This window comes from Mesitornis unicolor, unplaced genomic scaffold, assembly GCF_000695765.1.
Source record: "Mesitornis unicolor isolate BGI_N332 unplaced genomic scaffold, ASM69576v1 scaffold3329, whole genome shotgun sequence".
Classification (NCBI taxonomy): Eukaryota; Metazoa; Chordata; class Aves; order Mesitornithiformes; family Mesitornithidae; genus Mesitornis; species Mesitornis unicolor.
Genome location: NW_010209234.1, coordinates 64,350 through 87,609, shown reverse-complemented (window position 1 = coordinate 87,609; position 23,260 = coordinate 64,350). Strand labels below are relative to the sequence as shown.

Below are 23,260 nucleotides of genomic sequence, written 5' to 3'. Positions count from 1 at the left end.
CTTTCTCCTCCCATTAAGGGGTCAAAGCCTCATATAGCTTACTATGGGCTCGTACTCTTTTGAGTGCTGGTACATAACTCATAGTAAATAAGTGGTTGGCAGTTGACAAAGAAATAATACTGTCAAGGGAAATTATATAGCAGTTAGGATAACTCTGAAAACAATTATTATGCCGTCAGTGTTAGGGGAAGAAGTTGGAGCAGGGAAGAATAACACTTGGGGTTTATTTCTTTTGATGGTAAAGGGTTATTTTTTAATCCAGTTTAATTAAAAAAGTACCTTTTTTTTGTAAGGCCAGACTTATTTTTTTGGTCCTAGCCAAGACCATCAAATAACTTAACAACCACCAACCTCTTTCTGTCTTACGGGTGCAGTGATGCAGCTTGATAGCTTGTGCATTGGTGTTTGTTGACTTGAACTGGCTTTTCCTGTATTACAGAGTAAAGCCATTTTTCTGCATTGCTCTGTTGTTTAGCTCAGTTCTGTGGCTGCCCCAAAGGGTGACAATCCCACAGTCTAGTCAGTCTTGAATTTCTCATTTGAGAATGCAAACATGCCGCATCAGTTTTGGCAGCGAGATTTAAGTGGTAAACACTTGCCCTTCACGTTGAGTTGATCACCTGATAGACCCAGTAAGCAAAACTCTCTTACATTATCTTTATCTCATAGAGATGAAATGATAATTGCCTGGGTTTTCCTTTAGTCCTGTTCCCATGTGCTGTATTCACTTTGGGATGTATTCATACCTTACACAACAGCACCTAATGTGGTTATAAATGTCTTTTATGATGTCTCCCTTTCATAGGCTGATGAAGTGATTCATATTTCCTGCTATCCAAAGCAGCCAGCTTCTGTTTTTATGCAGTCAATGGTGAAGAATACGGGTTGTATTCAGACCATCTGCCGTAGATGCCTACTGGAGGCATGATGACTACTTCTCCCATTGACTGTGCAAATTGGCAGCTCTCAGTAGTATGTGGTCTGAATCATTCAACAGCCTCTTGAATTTCAAAACCATAGTAACCACTAAGCCCATCCTAAGTCCTGTTGTAATTTAAGAAACCCACTAGTAAAAACACATATGTATCTGATTATTTTTGTTTTCTTTGGTGTCATTAATAGAATGAAGGGATTGGTTCACCTCTTTACCACACAAAGCCACTACAATATTAATTCAAATTGTATGGTTTTGAATCCATAAAGCTACAGCAGGGTTCACACCAAATGGTTTTACTTTCCAAGACAGTCATGTCCCCATGGACACGTTAACCTCTATACAAGATTCTGTAGAGACAGTGCATGTAGAATACAGAGATTCAGACAAAATGTTCAAGGAGTTAGGAGCACTTTAATTTAATGATAGATCAGTCGTGGGCTGACTAACAAAGGAATTCCTAGGAATGTACTTTTGACACCCACATTCATCCAAATTGCACAGTGCCATCAGTGTCACTGGTGACATCCATACTAAGATGAGAGTTAACTTTATCCCACTTTACCAAGAATGAGAATTTCAACCAGCTCACCCCAATCATTGCACAGATGTCCTGGATGATAGAGGGTGCAGAAGGTCTGGCTCCTGGATTTGTCCTAGCAGATGAAAGCCATCACGTACACGCTGCTGCTCCATGGGTTTCCATAGGAACTGCTTCTTCACCCAGCAGTTGGCTTCCCAGAACTTTTTTATCCCGTTCCCATTTCACCAGCACACATCTTCAGGATTTCCAGTGACTTAAAATTATATTAGTGTCTCATTAGGATTTGTGTGTTCAGCCAGGCTCTAAGATTCAGTGTCTGATCTGTTTTGTTTAGGTGACTTCTGTTTTGGGCTGGACCTTCAGCTAATGTAGATCACTGAATATCTCATAGTTCCAGTTTATTTTTCTGTGAAAACCTGATTTACTAATTACTAAATGGAAGGATTTAAAGTTACATATAATAAGTTTATAAGAAGATATATTTTAAAAAACCTGATTATGAATGGAAGTATAATATAGATAAATTATAGTATATATATATAATTCACTACAGTCAGCAGACATTCTCATTTAGACATTATTTTGCAGCTGTATCTCAGCAGGCAGTGCTAGTAAGAAGCATTACAATTATTTGCCCACTTCTCATCTTTTTGCAGTGTAGGGGTATTTTTCTTTCCTTTTTCCTTTACATATGGCTGGCATTAAATCCTTTGCCAGCGATGTCGTAACATATTACAGTATTTGTAGAGGGAGACACCATAAATGACAGTGAATTGGACTGGAAATGCAAGAAGTTTTTCATTTTGAGTTTGGTTTCTTCATCCTCTTTTGACTGCATTGCAACTTTAGGAGGGATCCTTGGAACTGGCAGTCTGATGATGAGAAAGATGAGTTAAACAATCCTAACCATTCATTAGAAATGGAAAGGAGTTTAACTGTTTTTCACATATAATTTACTATCAGTTATTTAACCCAAACTCCTCTGTGCAAAGATGTAGAAAGCTTACAGGAGGCCACTGGAGGTTGCTTTGGCTGCTGCTTATGATTTTAGTTCTTAAAATATTGTCTGAAATAAATGGCATTTGTCTTTGGCAAGGGTTTTTTGCTCACTTACATAGTGAGTGCTGTGCAATGTCTGTAGCAGTGCACTGAACTCACTGTTGAATGCTAAATGTATTCAGCCAGATTCTCCAGGGAATTATGGTCCTTTTTTGCAGCTCATGTAGTACAATGTACCCTAATCTACACACACATGGTTGACTGAGAAATCCTTCACACAGGAAAACACCGTATCTGTTGTGCAGCAGACCCAGCATCAGCATTGCTCATTCTGAGATAGGGTGCATTAGGAGAAAATCTGTCATCTGTTTGCCTACGTCCATTAATGGTCCTGCTTTGAAAAGAGAAGTGGGGAGTCATGGTTGCTCTTTGAACTAAGACTCAACTGTCCTGACTGGATTGATAGACCCCATAACCCTAAGGCTTTCTCTTGCTTCCCATGTCATTATTAGAGCTGTGGTACAGAAGAGAATACTGTTGTTTTTTTTTTTGTAGTATTGTGGCCAGAAGTTATACCACATCATATCAGTTTGTTCTCAACTTCAAAATTGTTCGTATAATTCATCGCTGTAGAACTTCAGTGAAGTGATGTAATATCATGGTGAAGAACATGGCATGCTGCCTTATCCTCTACCACGATTTACTCTATAATGAAAGAGGAACAGTTGGTATCTGCAAGGAATAGCAAAGATATATATACTTTTGCCTATAAAGAAAGTCTAATTTATTAGATAATATTCTTCAAATTGCTTCTGCACGGCATATGTGTTAATTAAGCACATTAAAGTCAGATTTTTTTCATTAAAATTAGCTCATTTATAATGGTGAGTTAACTAGGTTGTTTATAAAGAAAGAGAGCACTAAAGGCAAATTACCATGAATAAAAACAAGAAGAGATCTGAACTGAATTTAATAAAGTCATGAATAACTTATGAGTGTCTTCAGGTTCCTCCAAAAATAATTAAAAAATAACTTGCCTTTAATTTCTTCTTAGTTTGTTTGTGCAGATGCTGGAACAAAACTAGCTGAGTCAACAATCTTGCATAAACAGATGATTGCCTCTCTGCCTGGAGTAAGTACTGAATCAAACTCCATCTCTTAGTTTTGGTTTTTAAAAAAACTTATGCAGCTCATTTTGCTTCATTTTAATGTTCTTTCCTTTTCATTTCTCTTCTGGTTAGCAAGGTGTATTGCAGGCAGAGGCAGAGGTGCTTCTTCCTTTTTATTCATGTTGGAAAAGTTTTGAACTTGGTGTTGCTTCCCTTATTTTTGCTAATAATCTATAGTCATGTAACTGACTCCAGCTGGAGCCTGGGCTCAAGAAGACAACACGTGGGGACAGACCAGCTGGATGCCTCAAAAAATGGTAGCAGGGAGGAAAGCTACAAGCCATTGCCTCCATTCTCACAAAAGGTTACCTGATTAAAGAAGGGAGCTAATGGTGTTTTTCTGGTAATGTATAAGGAATTCATCTATATCCTGCTGATGAATGTAGCTAAATTGCTACTACTCATAATTGCCTAGGCACTGAATATGGACCTGGTGAATATGTAAGGAAGTAGCACAATTGGAGGTGTTGACTTGGTCCATGACACATGTGACTGAGTACCCAAAGAAATGGATGAGGGTTAGCCCATGTCTGTTTCACCAGCTGAGGAAAACCCTTTTCTCTGTATGTGTGTGTCTGTCAGCTTTAGGGGTGACCTAAAGTGAGTCTTCCCATATATTTTCTGAAGTGTGTGATTTTTTTTTAAATGCAAATCTTTAATAATACCTTTCCTCCCAAAAGAGTATTTTAATTTATACTTGCTCTAAATAGCTAGGCTAACATTGTTGTTACAAGGTATGATAAGAAAGCAATCATTTCAGAAGACATATTAGACTGGATATTAGGAAGAAATTCTTTACTGGGAGGGTGGTGAGACCCTGGCCCAGGTTGCCCAGGGAAGCTGTGGATGTCCCTTCCCTTGCAGTGTCCAAGGCCAGGTTGGACGGGGCTTTGAGCAGCCTGGGCTGGTGGAGGTGTCCCTGCCCATGGCAGGGGTTGGACTGGATGAGCTTTGAGGTCCCTTCCAACCCAAACTGTTCTGTGATGCTATGAACTGAGAAAAGTGTATTTTCAGAGGTTTGAGTATAGTATCTTTTATAATTCTGTTAGTCAATATTTTGGAACCCATGTGTCCACATAAACCGGATAGAGGATCTGCTGACAGAGCTGCCAGTGACCTTGTATTACTGTTTGTTATTCTGTCAAGGGAACTGACAGGCATAGCATTTGAAAAGCCAGAAGGTGGCATAGTTCAACCCCATGTAGACTGATATTAACATACGAAAATGAGAAGTGTCCAGGTCAGTTGCTTAAAAATAGAATGGTAACAGTTCATCAAATTTCAGCCACTAAAATCCAATTATGGCTTAATAATTTTGTGATCAAAACTAAATCTGGTACATTTGTATACTCAGATAGGGTAATCAGCTTCTGTGCTTCAAAATGTAGGTAATTAAATAGAGGTCAAAGAGTAATAGTTTTCCCCTGTAGACTTTACTGCAGTGTTTTGCCCTGAGCCTATGACTTTGGATACAGTAGTTTTTGGCGACTTCAAAAAGATACCTAATTTGATAATTTCATCATTTAGCCTCAAAAGCTAAGCATTTCTTTCACGTGGCCCCTAAGAATGTGGCATTCATAGTTCATTTTAGTGATGTTTACACAAAAAAATACCTGAAGCCAATCATTTCAACTGTGTTTCCATCATGATTAATGTGAACATAAGGGCATCTGTGCCTGTGGCTGGATTTGTTCTCTGAGACTGCAGCTGATTGGTTCCACTTGCAGAAATGCTCAGCTGCTTGAAGAAGTGAGTTGTTAAACTCTCATCAGCTTTTTAAGACTTCGATTCTTGACCACAGTAAATTTCAGGATGACATGACAAGGATTTTCATGGAAGTTTCATCAGTTAATCTTTCATTGCTGTCACAGATAAGAGCATTTCATGATGCATGAAGAAGCTACAGTGACTGGGCTGTCTTTTTATACTGTCATCAGATAAGAGGGCATATTACACTGAGGAGAAAAACATCAAGGAATACCTATTCCTAATCAAAGTAATCTAACTAGAAAGTAAAATAAAGAATTTGAGAAGGGAAATTGTGTTCTGGTGAATACGAAACAAAGACAGAAGTGTGAATGTACTGAAACCCTGGCACTTATTTCTGTTATGTTCTAGTGTGGAACAGCAGCGATGGAATGCATGAGACAATATGTTGGGGAAGTGCTGGATTTCATTGCAGATATGCATACCTTAACGAAATTAAAGGTTGGTTCTGGGCATACATTGATCTAAAGTGTATGTGCTTTTTTAACAGAAATATGGGTTTTGTAATGAACCTGCCTGGCAGGAAGGGTTGGAAGTCTTTGAGGATGACTGACGGGTTTTTTTCTTTCTTTTAAAAAAAATTTAGTACTGTTATAGATTAGACACTTCTGGAGGGTCAGTAAAAAGTAGCTTATATGTGGTGTTGAAATGGAGTCTGATTCAAATACAGTGAGCACACAATAAAAATGCAGGCTTGGTTTTTCTGAACCGTTGATGATTAGGTAATGTCATACCAGAATCACTGTGAGAAGTAGTCGTGTTTAATATAACCCATGGAAACATAAAACTCCTTGCCTGTACACCCCATGTCTCTCATGTACACAAACAGACATGTTTAAGTTAATTGGAAGTTTAGAGGTTATTAAAATGCAGTAATTGACCTAAAAAAAAGGGGGGATGTCCTTCTTCTTATGAATGCTATTGTTTTCATTGCTGGGTTATGTTCTGTGGAAGTGCACTCCAAACTGCTTTTTTGTTTCTGTACATTGATGTACATGATAGGAAAATACTTCTGTCAACATAAAATATTTTATTTAGGAATGAATTTCATGAAAACATCCTAGTAATAATTAGGTGGCAAAACCCTGAAATTTCTGTTTCATGGGGGAAGCCAGTATCTGTTATACTTACTACGAAATGGAAATTCTTTAAGATGCTTCAGAAAAGAGCTAGGCTAAATAACTTTGCTGCTGTATAATAGGAAATAATAGAAGTGTAGCTGTTTCAGTTGCTAGCAAAGTAGCATCTCTTGTTAATAGCTTAAATAAAGATTTAATGTAATATTTCAGCTAATATATCACTAATAGTCAGTGATAATAAGCTGCAGAGGGGGCAATATTTATGCTATTTAGCATAACACTATCCCATTAGGTCATTTTATTGTACCCTGTAAGGCTGAGTACTAAGTGAGCTGAGCTGGAGGTGAGATTTTGGTGGTTAAAATCCTCAGTTTTGTAGAAGGAAAACACTTGTCTTATAGGGAACCATCTGTTCCTTCTCAATGCCTGGCAAAGGGGGCATTGATTTGTCAGAACGTAGTCTTTTGAGCTACAACCCGGTACCCTGCAGAAGAGTGGGTTTCCTTCAGCAGCTAAAATGAAGGCAGAGGTGTGACAAGGCCTTGATGCTTCTGACTCCTGCAAAACTGGTCAAAAAAAAGAGTGGTGTGCTGTGAAAGTGCAGCAGAGGGACTGTTACAGGTACCGAGGAGAGTCTGTGCTGTCAAAAATGCAGCCAATTTTGAAATCCGGGAGTAGAGTTTTGGCCCTTGTACACCAGCAGCCCGGTGATCCAAGGGGAAGTTCGTCAACTGAAAGAGGTAATTTCATCACTGGGCACAGTCAAGGCACTGCTGAGCTGCTGTTTTGTGATCTAAAGCTCAGCGGGCAGATACAGAAATACAGTGCAGTGCTGTTCTGGCCAGTGTGAACCACATCACCATTGCTTACGTGCCCGAGCTTTGGTGCATGTGGTCTTCTAGGGAGGTTCATTGACCAAGGTCTTGCATTTGTTTCCAACCTCAAGAGCCACCGCGCTTCTGTAACACAGATTGCATCTGCTCATAAAGGGTGGTGATGGTCTATTTTCCTGATAAGAATCTTATTATTTCATCTTACTGCAGATTAATAATACTTACCACAAAGGAAGAAGAATCCCAACTAAACTGAAACCCATGTCTCTTAAAACTCTCAGTAACCTTGTTTTACTGGACAAGACGTCCCTTCTGTTAAGTTCTTACCCTGTTGGCCATATGCCTTGAATCCCATTGAGTTTTAAAAAAATACTTTCAGAGAGGAAGCAGCGTTTTGTACTGGAGTAGAAATTTACTTCAAAGCACAAACTAATTAATCATTTTCAGTGGAATTGGATTGCCTTCCCTCTCTATCCTTTAAAGTTATTCACCCATTTCTCTTACAGCTCAGAGCTGCTTTTGGAATAGGTAGGCAAATAATCATAAAAAGGGAAGTACATCTGGTTTGCCAGTTCCATGGAAAAACATGAACGTGTCTGAAACCAGGAATGGGGAAAATGTATTTACAAATACTTGGAGGTATCCTGTCTCCTGCGTAAAATGTTTCTGTAGAAAGTTCTCTGCCATTTGCCATTTTCCTTCTGCCGCTTCTCCCTTCAACTGTGGTCTGATTTTCAGAAATGCTCTTAAAATGCTTAAATCTGACAGTAAATTCCTATGCTCAGCAGAACAATTTGCTCTTTTAATTTTTTATACACTGATGTAGGTTGGACATGAACTAAAACTTTACCCAGTTCTTCACTTTTATGTTCTGAAATAAGACAAGAAGATTCCCAAATGTGTAGTCTGGCCATGTAAAACTAAACCAGAACCAAATGATGTAAAATTCCATGTTGCTTTGATTTAGCCAAGTAATACAGAAAGCTGAGGACAAGACTAACTAATGAGAGAGTCAAATATGACCATGATTTTATGTATTGTAAAGAATAAGCTTTGAGTGTCTTTGGAAAAGGAAAAGGCAGCTCTTTTTTAACCAGGCCAGATAAACTTATTCTGTGGTTCGAACATACTTGGGAAAATAATTGTAAGTTTACAGATAGTCAGAACTTTAAATTCACAAGATCTAGATTTAAATTCTTGTAAGCTCATTTAATATAGTTACTTATGTTGCTTGGGCTTTATTAACAGAAGTGTTCCTAGGAAGTGAGTCCTGACATCATCCATTTGTACCATTTCTTGCTCCAAGTCTTTATTAGCAGCAGCATCTGGACCACCAAACTAACACCAAGAATACTGTATAATGTATATGACCAGTAGCAATCCCAACAGTTAAAGCTTAATCTTGGGTTTCAAATTTTTATATTTCTCCTCTCTGTAGAAATTCAGTGAGCAGAAATAATGTTGTTTATTAATTTCCAATGCCTTATTTTGCATGCTTGAGAATAGTTTCTTTGAATTATGTTAATTATTTTCAGTCCTGCTTATTAGCAACTACTGCATTATAGAAAAGGTATAAATGCTCATTCTCAAGATAATTCCAGTTTATTGTTTCTGTTCAGTTTATGATCTTTTTTCCCCTTGGGATAAAATTTTAATCGGTAAAGCTCAGCAAGGTTTTATTTAGAAAATTCCACCATTTTTGAAGAAGTATAATGTGCTTCCTGCATACCTGTCTATCCTTTTTACCTGTCTTTATTAACCAAGTCATTAGATGTTCATGATGGTACGTAGGGTTTTTTTCTCAAGAGAGACTTCAAGTAAATGATTTCTGACAGTGCAAGTTGCTGGGGTCAGATACTTATCTCTTATAAAATATTATTGGTCCTCTGATTTTTTTTTTAATTAATAACTGATGACCCGGATTTTCTTGTGCAAAGCATATGGCTCTCCTTTAAGCAAGCAAATGCACTCAGCATGTGTTCGGTAGTCTAGTACCAGAAGGTAATGCAAAGTTAGCTTAATTAGGAATATAGAAGTATCTCAAGAAGCACCAATGCAACATTCCTTAGAGCTGACAAAGCAGGATAATAAATTATCTTTCCAGGCATAAATATTCACATGTTTCTTGGTAAGAGGTTAGCCCTTTTATTTCCAGGGCTTAAAGGCATTGTGCAGCATAGACATGTTGCTGGTGAGTGAGTGACAGCTCATTTCTGTACATGTAAATGGAATATTGCACAGGGAAGGCATTTCCTGCCCAGGTACTGTCTTCAATGTTTTCATCTTCACTTAAGAGTCTGCATGTGTAACCATTAGTTTGTATAAACCAGCTGTGGAGTTTGCTGACACAAAAGGTGCCTATATGTTTTGCAAAATTCTTATTTTGTGTAGGTTCTTGAAAACGTGGCCATGATAAAGCTGTTACTAATGTAGAGACTGGAGAATTTTTAAAAATCTATTGCTGAGTTCTGTTCTCTAGTTTTGAAGACACAGTCAGAGACCCTGAGAAATGAACTGAAGGGAAATGAAACAGAATATGGTGTTGCTTGGAAGAACTTGGTTGAAGGGAAATGCTCTTTTCAGGTGGGAAATCAGATCTTTGCTTTGCAGAGTCACATGAAGACGTGTTCTCAGCCGCTGCATGAAGACACGTTTGGTGGACATCTGAAAGTTGGCTTGGCTCAGATTGCTGCTATGGAGATCACACGGGGAAACCACAGAGACAACAAAGCTGTGATCCGGTATTTGCCTTGGCTTTACCATCCTCCTTCTGCCATGCAACAAGGGTGAGGACGCTTTTCATTGTGATGATCTGGGCCGCCAGCACACTGAGACTGCCGAGTGTGCACAAGGAGACCCTGTATTCTGGGGAAAACCAGAAAACCTGGCTTCACTGTAAAATCCGCTCTTTCTCGACAGGCCCAAAGAGTTCATCGAATGCGTCTCACACATTCGTTTGCTGTCCTGGCTACTTCTGGGGTCTCTAACACACAATGTTGTCTGCCCAAATTCTCCAGCATCCTGCATGCCTATTCCACTGGATGCAGGCTCACAAATTGCTGACCACCTCATTGTTATTCTGATTGGGTTTCCAGAGCAGTCAAAGGTAAAGGATTCTGTGTTTCAAGTGGAGATGTGTTATGTATTAGCCTTATTATTGCAAACACTTATTTCTCCATAAGAAAAAAGGAGGATTAAAACCATATTAAAACCTGGGATCTAGGGAAAGAAATCTTTGTAGTTTTTCTTGCATAGCTGCCTTTCATGCATAGAAAACTGGTGATGAAATCACTACAATTAAGTTTGAGATTTGACTATTTCAAAATATCTCAGCACAGGAGGAGGAAGGAAAAAGTGAATCCAAACTGAAGCCTTAGCAGTTACCACCTCTGTAGCAAATCTCTTAGAAAGTTATTTATTCTAGTTGTATAGTGAAATTAGATAACGTGTAAATAATGTTACGATCAAAAGTTAATTACAAGCAGTGATGGTTCAAGCACGACTATATTCCTCAAGGTGCTCTGGACAAGAAGAGTTATTGCAAATAGCCATTTGTGACAGTAGTTTAACACGGATACAGCAGCAGTCTTGTGCACCAACCAGGTTTTTATTAGCAACAGAGTCAGAGTGATCACTCATCTTGTACGTAAAACTCCCCTTTCTTTCCCTGTACTCAGCCAAAACAGTGGTGCTTCCCATTCATTTCTTTGGCCTTTTTTTTACTCTTTCAAATACCTCTCTTTGGTTTCCAAGCAATTTGACAATTCCAATTGCAATGTTTGGTGCAGTCACACTGCCACGGAGCATGAATCACTGTTGCATTTGCAAACCGAGACAACATCTCTGACCAGAAGCAGGTTTCTCGTACTGAAGTAGTTAATGCACAGCACTTGGAGGCTCAGATGCTGTGATATATAACATGTATTAGCAAGGAGCCGCGCTTGAGTATGCAAAATGAATTCTCTGTTAGTTTTTCAAAACTTTCTTTCCTTGACTGTGAGCAGTTCTGTCCCAGCAAGGTAGCAATGGATGATTCTAACAGAGCAGATGTAAGATGATGGATTGTGTATGATAGCCTTCATTTCAGGCAATCAGAATCTGAACGACTTGTCCTGAGTAGCTGTTCTGCAAAAGTAACCTCTTCAAAGGGACTGACCTTAGTGCCATACACTAAGATTGCATAGCAGTGCCCGTTTCCAAGTGTAGTTTTTAGCCTGTAAATATAAAAACACTTTTTAAACATGGAGAAGATGTTCTCAAGTGTACTTGACTTAGTTCCTGTTTTCTGTTCCTACAGACATCTGTTCTGCACATGTGTTCCCTCTTCCATGCATTTATATTTGCTCAACTCTGGACAGTGTATTGTGAACAAACAGCGGTAGCTCCGACAGTCCAGAACCAGAACGAATTCAGCTTTACAGCCATCCTTACGGCCCTGGAGTTCTGGAGCCGAGTGACGCCCAGCATCCTACAGCTAATGGCGCATAACAAAGTGGTAAGTCAGGGACTGTGCACAGATTTAGTACAGATTAAACTTGGAGGGCTTGGCTTTTTTTTCAGTGGAATACGTTGGACTGTGAATAATGTCATAAAGCAACTTCAATGCTTTTGAGAAAGTAAAGGGAAAGCTAATTGAAGTGGTTTAATCTCGCAGTGGGCCTGAAACGGGATCTGGCCTGAAACAAAATCAAGGGCTAGAGTTGCTGCTTCTTGGATTAAGGGGTTCCTACATCAGGTCTCATTTATATATAGAAAGATTTATATTTATTTATTTCTTCCTGCCTTTCACAGTGGTCCTGTTGTTTCATCTGACTTGGCTTTACAGGAACAACTGAATGTTTTAGGATAATTCTGTGAATATCCCTTCGAATATTTTTTACTATGTGATGGTGGAAAAATGCATGAATGCTGGCACTTGACTACTCATAGTCCATTGGTTACTCTTCAGAAATAGGCTATGTAAATGTCTCTGGAAACATTAGAAGGTATCTCTAGAGATAAGGTTTGAAAGGGAAATGTTCACTCTGTCCAGAAATCATCCAGCCCATTTTTTGGAAATAACTTCTGAGCATTTATTGATCTCAACTACTCCCTGCTGTTGGAACAACTTTCTCATAGGTGCTACCTTTGCTTCCCATTGACCAGTGAGTCTCTGTGCCTGCGGGCTTGGGGCTGAGAGCTTGTTTCTGATGGGCACAACGTATTGTGTTTCCCACTTCCCAGAAAGTCATGGCAAGTCATGGCTTGTCAAAACCTTTCAACTTTAACTGAGACAGTAACTGGTAGCTCTGGCTCTGGAGAACCTGGCATTAGCTTTGAGTGAGAAAGATGCTTTAGATGAGGCCCAGTCCTCTAAGCCAGGTGCTCTTAAGTTTTGGGATTTCCATTCTTTGTTTGTTTGGGTTTTTCTCTTTTTTAAATGGAGACCTGCTATCTAGATGGAAATTATTTTGTGTAATTCCCCTTTCTCCATGTGAAACATCTTCCACCAGGCATGGATCTTTGCCCATTGTAATTGCATAGGCTGCACTTATATGTCTCTGAGCCAGTTACTAATCCCTTATGCCTTGTTCATATCAGGCAAGGACCAACCTAAAGCTGTATTTAAATGATATTTTATCCTCTAGTGAGGTCTCTGAGGTTGACAAGTTGATCAGTAGTTCATGAAGCTCCATATGAATACACGGGAAAAGTGCATAACACCCCTCACTAACCATTTAGTCAGGCACAAAGGCTTCTTCTCAAGCGCTAGGACAAGAACATGACCTGGAAGTCCCAAGTTGCAGTCCTGATGCTGAAGGTATCTCCTTGTGTGGCTTTAGTGCGAGTTCTTAAACTCTCTGCCTCAACCATCGCTCTGTGAAATGGAGCTAATAATACTCGCCCGTCTCGCAGGGATGTTGGGAGGTTAATTAGTTAGTGTTTGTGAAGCACTTTGAAGATGAAAAGCAGTACATAAAAGCTGAGTTTATTATTATCGAGGGGAATTTACACGTAGTTCAGACAGGCACTGTAAATACTCACTGCTGGCTGAGGGTGTTTGTCTTGTACCTTTGAATTTATACAATATAAAACATAAAATGCTGTCCACTACCAAATAAGTGATACTTGCATCTGTCATAATTCATGGTACAAAATGGAAGAATTATGGACTAGCTGCCAGTTCAGAACAATAAATTGTCTTTCGATGGGGAAAAAAAAAGATTTTTTTTGTGGTTATGTTAATTTTCAAAGATTAAGTAAATAAAAATATCAATTTCTGACACACTGATTGATGAGAACTACACAGCAAAGGCGTGTAAAAGGATTTATGATGTCGGAAAACAACAAAGCTGGAGGCAACTTGTTTTGATGTGTGATATGAATTAAAATACATCAGGCACTTTGAAATATTTAACTGATAGGTGTTGCTGCATCAAGAGAAAAATAAAGAAAGAAAAATGTCCCTTATGTGCTCATGTAATATTTAATCTTATATGCTAGTGGTTAATAAATGCATGTTAAAAGTGATTCGGTATAAATGCCAAGCAAGTACAGGAAGATTCTTTTTCGAGATGGTTGGCTTCGCTTACCACACCGTTACGCTGCACACTGATTTGATGTTATACTTGATTTCTTTCTTTCAAGATGGTGGAAATGGTGTGCCTGCATGTGATCAGTTTAATGGAGGCTTTACAGGAATGCAACTCGACTATCTTTGTAAAGGTAGGCATACCACACTCCAGTACTCACTTCATGATGCTGCCTGTGAATAGTGATTTTTAGACATACTGTGCTCTGCTTCCCCTCTCGCTCAGAAGAAGCAGAAGAAGAAGGTGAGGTTGAATGCTGATGCAGAAGTAAAACCTAGTAAAGCATAACAAAAAATAAAATCTCTGATAAAAAGTAAGACCAGGCCATAATATCAAATCCAGATTATCCTGATTTTTTTTCAAATGAACTTCTGATGGTCTTATTCCTCCAATGGACTCAACCAGTATCCCTGACTTCGAGAACCTGTAGGTACTGCCTGAATTTTCAGCCGTTCTATAACTTTCAGTCATCTCAGGTCCTTTGCAGATCACCTCGCTGTTCTGAGCCTCACATTCTTTTAGAGTGATAACAAAAACTTAGTGGCACAGTGGCTTTCGTATATGTCTAGGTATTTGACATAGTCAAATATTTGACAGTGGATCTTCTTCACTTAGGATGTGTAACAGGGTGTTCTTTGGTTAGCAGATCAAATCCTGCGTGCTCCATTCCTGGAAATCAGTCGTTGGTCTCCTGTGACTCACCACAGCATTTTCAGAACAGGTTCCCAAATGACTGGGGCAGTCTCACAACCATAATTGATTTTACAAGGCTTTTTTTAACATGTTTTCCCATTGCATTATGCTGATGGGAGTTTTCACATAAAACACCAACAAATCAAGTAGTTAAACTCACTTTGAATTTAACTGAAATATGTTGGTTTATATAGGTCTTCTGTTTCCATAAAGGAAACTTCTGACTGTTGTTTTAGTCCAGCCTTTTATGGTCAAGCAGGAATTGAAAATAAAGTAGTTAAAATCGAAGGTCTTGATGTCAACTGGCATGAGAGTATTCAAGCACATGGTGAAAATAGAGGTTTTTAGGCAGTAATGAGTTGATTTGGTAGAAAACTGTCACTATGGGATGTTGAAGTGATCATGGCTAACTTTGGAAAATGTATGGGCTTCTCTTTTGGCCAGTCCAGGATGCCCAGAATTTGACAAGGATGAAGAATGGTTTCAAAGCTGTGAAAAGAGAAGCCTCTAGGGCCAAATTCCTGTCACAATTCAAATGAATGCTTTCAGGGGGTTATATTGGAGAGTATGTATCAGTAACGTGCTAAATCAGGATAAAAGGACATTGCTGTTACTACAAAAATGAGCTCACGAACCTGGGAAATTCTTTCTTTCATGTTCAGTGGGAGATGGAAGAGAAGAATCTGGGTGGGCAAATCCCCTTTACTTAGCCCTAAAGTGAAGTCCTACAGGAAAAATATACTTACATAATAATATTATAGGATGCATACTTCCAGGTTACTATGTATTTTCAAAATTATCTGTAAAAATACTGATTGTAGATCTGAAAAGTAAGTGTCATGATTTGGGGAAAGACTTGCTGCATGTTTGAAGTCCTTCAAAGAGGCAGAAGTGTAAAGCTTATTCACACAGGAACCTTCAAGTGAGTGGCATCTCTAGTTTAAAAAAAGATCGACTTTGAGCCTGCCTCTTCAGTGGCTGTGAAGAAGAGCTGCACTTTGTTACTGCTACTTCAGAAGTGCACAAGGATGACAATTCTTTGAATATTAGCTGACTGGGCAGGTTTTTTGGAGCTTGTTTTATTCTAGACAATCTTTTATTGCCTTGCCTTTGATAATGAGACAATTTTATCTTGTACTTTAAAGCTTTTAAAATTTTATTTTATTTTAGACATAAGCCTTTCAAATAAGGTTTAGTTTCGTTGAAGGAAAGGACATAGTGTGGTGAGAGATTTTTTTTTAAACAGAACATTCTTAACACTCTTTTGGAGAAACATTCAGCCAAATTAGTAATTCCCAATGCCTTCCACTTGGAACTGAGCATAGTGATAAATCCTGACCATTTACCATTCATAAAATTATATTCACTGCAATGTCTTTTATTCTACCTAAGGAATCAGGTGCTGCCAATCTTAATTCAATGAAGTCCTTGCATGATTGAACACACACATATTTGTAATGCACCACAGTGAGAAGGTGGTGCATGGTACGTGATGCCAGCTGGTTTATGGGATAGCTATCTGAGGTGGCCATTTTTTGTATGACAAGACAGGGGAAAATACGTCCTAAAACAAGAGAGAAAGAAAGTAAATAGTTCAGCTCTCACTGAAAGAAGAGCTTTCTTTATGCCTAACATAAGCACTCCTTCATCTTCTCCTCGTGTTGGGGCTGGGAGGTCTCCTCCTGGTGCTGTGTTGGCCTTTGCTATTAAATTAAACTCACTCTGAAGCATTGAGACATGTCTGGATTGTTTCCTATAGGCTTTGAGCTGTTCCCTGTATTCTCAGAGGATACTTTTTGGATCTGATGACTGTCTTTACCAATCTGGTGAGGAAAATAAAGTTTCTTTGCTGCAAAAACATTTCAATTATTATGTATTTATTTTTCTCTCTAAGTTGCAGTGAGATATATATACACACACACATTTAAACAGATGCATACATACTCACATATGTATTTAATCCATTATATTTTCCTCTGAGGGGAAGCATTCTCCTTTAGGAGGGCTGAAATGAATGTGTTCTGCTTTCCTCCTGTTTTTCTATGTGAAAGGAATTGGGAAACTCACCATCCCAGGACAGCCCCTGATGGTGGAGACCAGCTCCTTGCTGATCACAGCCCTCTCTGACCATCTGACCATCCCCAGAGAAGGGACCAGCTCAGCAAACCACAGCATCTGTTCCAGACACTCAGAGGTTTTAGGCAGGTCCAGCAGCTGCTGGGTAGACTTTAGAGAACCAGGCAGGCAGCAGAGTTGGGGAGCCAGAAAATCAGTGACCAACTTTTACTCCAGCCTGGCTTCCATCAAAACTTACACTGGAATCAACATAATTCTGTTGAAAATATAAACTCCGAAAAAACTGTCGGAGTCTGAGAGCAGTCTGTTCTTCCAGCTGTTCTTTCTAGCTAGCTTTATGTATCCTTCCTTTGTGAAGAAAAGGCTGGCTGGGGATTAGGTAATAAAACTCAAGTGCTTCAATAAAAATGTCATCTTGTCTCATTTATCCAACTGGCAGCTGTAGGAGCAGAGGGTTTGCTTGCTTGTGCCTGCAGCAGAATGTTTTCTTTCCTTAAATGAGTCCAGACACTGGAAGCCAGAAGTGGCACTGGATGGCAATGATCTGTATCTGACCTTAGACCTCTGCAGCGTAGATAAAAAGAGGAGCTAGTTTCCGTGATTGCACTTTATAGCCAGCGGAGATAAACAGGTATTTTTGGACATAATTAATCTTGATCTATTTTAGTTTTGGGACAAGATGAACTGTTTATGAGCAGTGCTTGGTTCTGTGAGCTGACTGTAAGAGCTGCCCAGTGAATGGGTTCAGATGCAGACGGGCACTCTGAGTTTTCTGCTTGTGTGACCCACGTCCCGTCACCACTGCCCGGCTCCATAGGAACTTCACTAATGCTGGATGAAATTTTGGGTGATATTTTGTTGATGGCAGTGGGGCATGGAACATAGCTTTCAGTATGCTTACCTGATCCTTCCTCTCCCAAAAACACATCAGGACTTGTGGTCACAGGATCTTATTAAGCAGCCCATTAATGTGAGAGCCCATGGAAGGATGTACAGAGCTTGCACGTCTGCCACATCTGGATACATCCCAGCTGTTTTGGCATTCATCTCTCTGTAAATGCTGAGGTTTTGAATATGGTTCTTCATGTAGACTAAGTAATCAGTCTTGACAGAGCTGCATGTGATTCTCCAGCAAAACAGCACTGAAATTGAAACTGTTATCATTCCTTGCACAAGGGAAACAGCACTTCATCTGATATTGTCAATAGTGATTAGGTCTAACTTGCAGCTCCCGGTAGCGTAATTGGCAAATTGCAAAATTTGATGCCATTTGGAGGAACATTTTAGAACAATAACCTCAGTGGTTACATGAATATTGCAAAACATGACTACTTTTGCTAGAAATGCCTCTCCCATAAGCTTGTCATGTTATTCTTACTCAGAAATAAAAATTCTCTGAAGAGCAGGAGACTGCAATATATCTCAATCCAATCATGGGTGACAGATTCACAGACATCCTCGCCTTGTTCTGGATGGCTGGAGATTTACCTGTGCTCCCAGGCCTGCAGGTCACATTCAGCAGTGAAGCACTGATGTGGCAGGTGGCTTATAAAATGCTGGTCACCATCTAAATATCTGGCCTATTATTAGGGACTTCTGCTGCGTGTTTATTCAGTTCTTGCTGTATACCTCCCATGCAGAAAGTTTACAGTATTTGTTCCAGTATTGCTCACCTGCACATACAGAAAGGTGCAAGGAAAATAAGTGATTAACAGTTTTTTATTCTGTGCTCTCATCGTTGCATTAAACAGGATATCAGTATTTGCTCCTGGTGATTCATCAGGCTACAGATGAGGAAAGCTGGCTTCTTTACCTCTTCTTTACCTCTCTACCTGCCCCAAAACACCATTTAAAAATAACCACATTTTCAGATTTGTGGTCCAGGCTATGTCCATTTGGACAGCTAAATGCATTCTGTCTCTTATCTAGAAGTGACTATCCAGTTACTTCTCTGTCTCACAGTAACTGGAGCCTGTTTGCAGTCACCTATGTAATAACAAAACACATCTCTCTTCTTACAGCTCATACCAATGTGGTTGCCAATGATACAGTCAAATCTAAAGGTAAGTTGTTTCTAGTACCTTATCCTTTTATTCTTATTACTACACGTCTGTAAATTCTGGAAATAAGATCACCAGATGTTGTCTCCAGACCCTCTGAAAATAGATCATTGTAGCATAGCCAGATGCACTGGATGGCTCAGCACTGAAGGTCTCAAGTGTGAGCATGCACAGAGCATCATCAGCTGAGATACTTGCCCTGTAGTCAGTGCTGCTCCCCCTTTCCCATCCAAAACACTTTCCTCTCTGCAGGTTCTATGGCAGGGCCTTTCCTCCCAGTTTACTGAGATTGGTTTATCCCTGAGCTGTGGTTTTCCTGATGTCTTAGGCTTGAACGTACCCTGACAAATCAAGGTTGGGACTCGTGACTCGGGAGATGGATTTGGGTTCTATAGCAGATGTTGTGGGCCTGCTTGCTTGGGTAAAACTGTGCCAGTTGCCCTATTTGTAAGGGAGAGCAAGGTGATTGGTGTGGTTGACCAGGCAAGGGAATTTTGGTGATGAGAATAAAAGTGTTGGTCTCAGTCTAGAGCTGTTTCTGTAGCACATTTGCCTTTCATGGCAGCACTACAGTGCAGGGTGTGGGAGAAAGAAATGGGACACTGAGGCAGTGGAGGAGCTCTCCCTGGCCAACAACCAGTACCTTTCCCAGTGCTGCATTAATGTATGTATTAGAGGAAAAAAGTCATGTTTTGCATTATTTCAACAGCATTTATCTGCTGGCCTCCAGCTGCGCCTCCAAGCCATCCAGAGCAGTGTCAACCATCACAGCCTAAGGATGTTACAGGGGTCAGGACAGATGAACAACAGCTCGTCCGTGCTCCGCAAGTGGCTCCAGTGTACCCAGTTTAAAATGGCTCAAGTGGAAATCCAGTCGTCAGAAGCTGCGTCTCAATTTTATCCTTTATGATTCATGTGATTTGTTCCAAATGTTCATTTTTAGCCTAGCAATAACAGGGTTGGAGCTGTAAAAGACCTTTTCTATCAATCAGTATACAGAGTATATACTGTATCTACACTTTTTAGCCTAGGACAGAAAAGCTTACACTGGATGAAGCTGGGAGCCTGATCCTGCCAGTCCATAATGACACTTACTCAGGATCAGCAGATTCTCAATCTGCATTCATGATTGTGTATTTACGGAATTGAACTCAGATCTATCACCTTGTACAGATCTCTCTGATCACTGAAATATCTTGTTCTTAAATGTTTCTTTACATTATTTTTTGAAGCCAAGACAAAAATCACTTTTCTTTAACTCCTATTTTTTTTAAAAATAGAATTGTGGGTATTCACAAACACATGGAAGTGCTACGCTGCTATTTTTTGATGATAACAAAAGAAAACAGGGTTTTTAGGAACCTTTATAGGAGTTTTTTTGGAGGGGGCTTTTTTTTTTAGATTCACAGCTGGCAATGCAATAAAACCTGTGACTATAAACCAGTGATGTTCTAATGAGGCTTTTTGTCATCGTCTTCTGGGAAAACAGCAGCTTGTAAGGAGAGTTATTATAAAGTGCACTTAGAAATTAGGTTGTTAAACTGTGCCGATTCATTTGTCTTTTTCTTCAGTATTGTTTTCTAAAGCTGCCAAGTCCATTTTGTTATTTTTTGGAATATTGCTTTTACTTCATTGATTCTGTGCTGCTCTCCTTTGTAGGTTTCATAGAAGCCTCTTTAATTTTGTGACTACTGTATTGTATTTTCTGTCAACACTTGTATACAGTGCAATTAAAAACGGATGTCCCAGACCTATTCTGTTGATGTCTACATCAAATTATGTTGCAGACTTCAAGAGGAGCGTGATTGGACCTGAACTTTTGCATAATGCTATTTACAAATCACAGGATTTGCATACTGTTGTATTAAACATGATGTTTAATAACAGATGGATTTTAATATCATGAAGGGACCCAGCCAAAGCCCATTGGAATCTGAGGAGACTCAATTAATTCAGTGGATTCTACATAAAATCTTGAGAGCACCATGATTTACCACGTCTTGTACTTAATACCTAAATCTGTGCAATCACACTTGTATTTTCTGTATTTATTCCTGTAATGCACTGATCAGAAGAACAACAAACACACATCTAAGTTGTGTATTAGAATGCTGTTAAATTCATGGTCTTTATTACCACTCTCCAAATCAACATTTTTCCTCCCTGATAACATGGATGTGGAAAGGCACAGCTGTACACAACTGCCTGGGTACATCTCAGTTGTGAAAGGGCAATCTCAGAGTATCTGAATCAGAGTGGAGAAGCTGGCTGGAAGATGGTATGACCAATGATTAGGGATGTGTTGATTTATAATAACCAAATAACATGGGGCTTGGCCAAAAGTGCATGGTTTAACACCTCATGGAAATGCCTAATCTAGGCATGTTCAGTAGAGAGATCTGCATTAATTGTTTTTAAAAGCACTGTAAAATATAGCTTTACGGTGCCTGAGGTCTATATACAACTCAAGTGAGTCACTTGCATTATCTCTCTGAAATAGCCCAGAGCCACAGTTCAGGAGGAAGATTAGGAAGTAAACAACATTTGGTGTTCCCTGAAAATGCTACTGCATCGCAGAGGCCGATCTTCCTGCTCTGACACCAGGAGCAGAATCCATCCTTTATGATCAGACTCATAGGGAGCTGCTGTTTCGGAGCAGCCGTTACTCCTCTGTTGCAATAAGCTGCTTAAATCAATGCCCGTTACCAGGCCTGACCTAGTAAAAGAATCCATTTACTGCGCGCTCGGCTGTGGAATTTTCAACGAGACGGGGCGCTTTGGCTGCAGCGATGGTTCAAGCCCCACACTGGCCGCGTTGTGCCGCTGAATTACGTAAGGCGGTGTCCTGAAGGGGAGGTTAACGTCCACACTGGGCACCTCGTCGTGCTCTCCTGCTGCCTGTTGAGAACTGCTGGCTGCCCTGCGCGCAGGATCATGCCGACAAAAGCAGCGCATCAGTCGCTACCTCCATATGTGCCTTCTCTTATATGTAACGTTTCTGTAACGTCTCATTAGAGCTGTGGCAGGTCAAAGGCCCCAAAAACACAGAGTTGGTTTGCTGGCTGTGGTTTTCATGCCGTGACAAGGGTCGATGTGCTCTCAGACTGACAGTCCTGAAGATCTCTCTGAGCTCCGGCCTGCACGACCTCCTTTCAAGCTGGATGACCATCACCAGAGCCCAGGGCTGTTTTGTCTTTGCTGCTGTGTCCTGCAAGCTCTGCAGCAAAGGTTCCTGTGCTGTTCCCCTGGCTGCATACTGCTCTGGGAGCATTTCATTCACTGCTTTTTCCTGTTAGACCTTAACGCGACTCTTCAGCAGTGCCAAAGTCCATATTCCTTCAGTGGGATCTCAATCTCTATTGCATGAGGCCATTTAGGCAATGATGCGGGTCTTCATCTGAACAGTCCACCTAAAATTAGGCAAAGGCATCAGCATTACAGCTGGCTGGAAGCTGACATGCTGTTCGTGTGGCTTGATGCAAATGTGAAAGGAAGGGCTCTGCATTTGTTGATTTATAGCTCTGAATTACTCCATCCGCTTCTGCCTCTCCCTGCTGAGCACAACTGCAGCTGGAGGCTGAGCACCCAGGGTCGGCAGTGAGAACAGCAGCCAGAGGCAAAGGAGTCCTGATGCCTCTTCAGCTGCAGAGGGGTCAGGCAGAGAACCTGGGTCCACCCGTGGCATTGGCCTCCCCAGGTCCTGCTGGTGCGGAGTCAGGGACCACCACTGGAGATGCCTTGGGTCAGAGAACAGAAGGCCTCACAACGATGAGGCCTGGCCAGCCCGGTGAGCTGCTGTGGTGCCTAAACCCTGCAGCTGGGAATGGGGCCTTTCAGGTGCGGCTGCGTGTGGTTTGTGTGTGAGACCTTGTGTGCAGTAGGAGGTTGTGAAGAGCTGGCGGTGCTTGGGAAGGGTGCCTGGGTTCTCATTCCTGATTAGGAAGCATTAAGAAGGAAAAGCAGAACCTATGGCTGGAAGTCTACATCGTTAATTACTTCCCAATATTTTGCAGGATTTGATGGATACCACAGGGCTGACAAGCAGCCTTCTGTGCACCACCCCAGGTAACCTCCTCTGACACTGCTTTTACCCAGCTCCCATCAAACCTGACAAGCCACCACTGTGAACCATGAGGCTCTAAGTGTGATAGACACAACGAAACTCCAGGTCAATTTTCTCCATGTATAATTCAGCAGCTGGGAAACATACTGCTACGGCTGTTGTACTGTTTTGGATTCTTTCAAGAAGGAAGTTTTACACACAGCATAAGAATTTTGTATGCAATCCTTTCTATAGGCAGGTTAGCTTTCCTGGCAGCTGCATGGCTTTCATGTGAAGTCAAACTGATTGCAGTGAAGTTCTTTACAAAATCCTTGCCACGCAGTGAAGTGTCAGTAAAACAGAATATAAAGCACTGTCAATAAAAGAAATAAATAATTCATGAAAGCTCTTACCCATTTTGCACTACAGAGGAAATGCGGTGTACACGGTGTTGACTAGTGAGATCCAAAACAAGTACAAACCACCAGACGT

General features: G+C 40.3%; 1 protein-coding gene across 1 annotated transcript in view; it reads left to right on the top strand.

Annotated features, from left to right (window-relative positions):
* UNC79 (unc-79 homolog (C. elegans)) overlaps positions 1-19,852 on the top strand; it is an 87,261-nt gene extending 67,409 nt beyond the window's left edge. The window contains exons 40-47 of the mRNA XM_010192816.1: positions 3,532-3,609; positions 5,765-5,854; positions 9,936-10,111; positions 10,245-10,431; positions 11,623-11,820; positions 13,953-14,030; positions 18,688-18,729; positions 19,436-19,852. Of these exons, the coding sequence (XP_010191118.1) occupies positions 3,532-3,609; positions 5,765-5,854; positions 9,936-10,111; positions 10,245-10,431; positions 11,623-11,820; positions 13,953-14,030; positions 18,688-18,729; positions 19,436-19,636 (1,050 nt within the window). The 3' untranslated portion in view covers positions 19,637-19,852. The remainder of the gene's footprint in view (positions 1-3,531; positions 3,610-5,764; positions 5,855-9,935; positions 10,112-10,244; positions 10,432-11,622; positions 11,821-13,952; positions 14,031-18,687; positions 18,730-19,435) is intronic.
* The last annotated feature ends 3,408 nt before the right edge of the window (positions 19,853-23,260 follow it).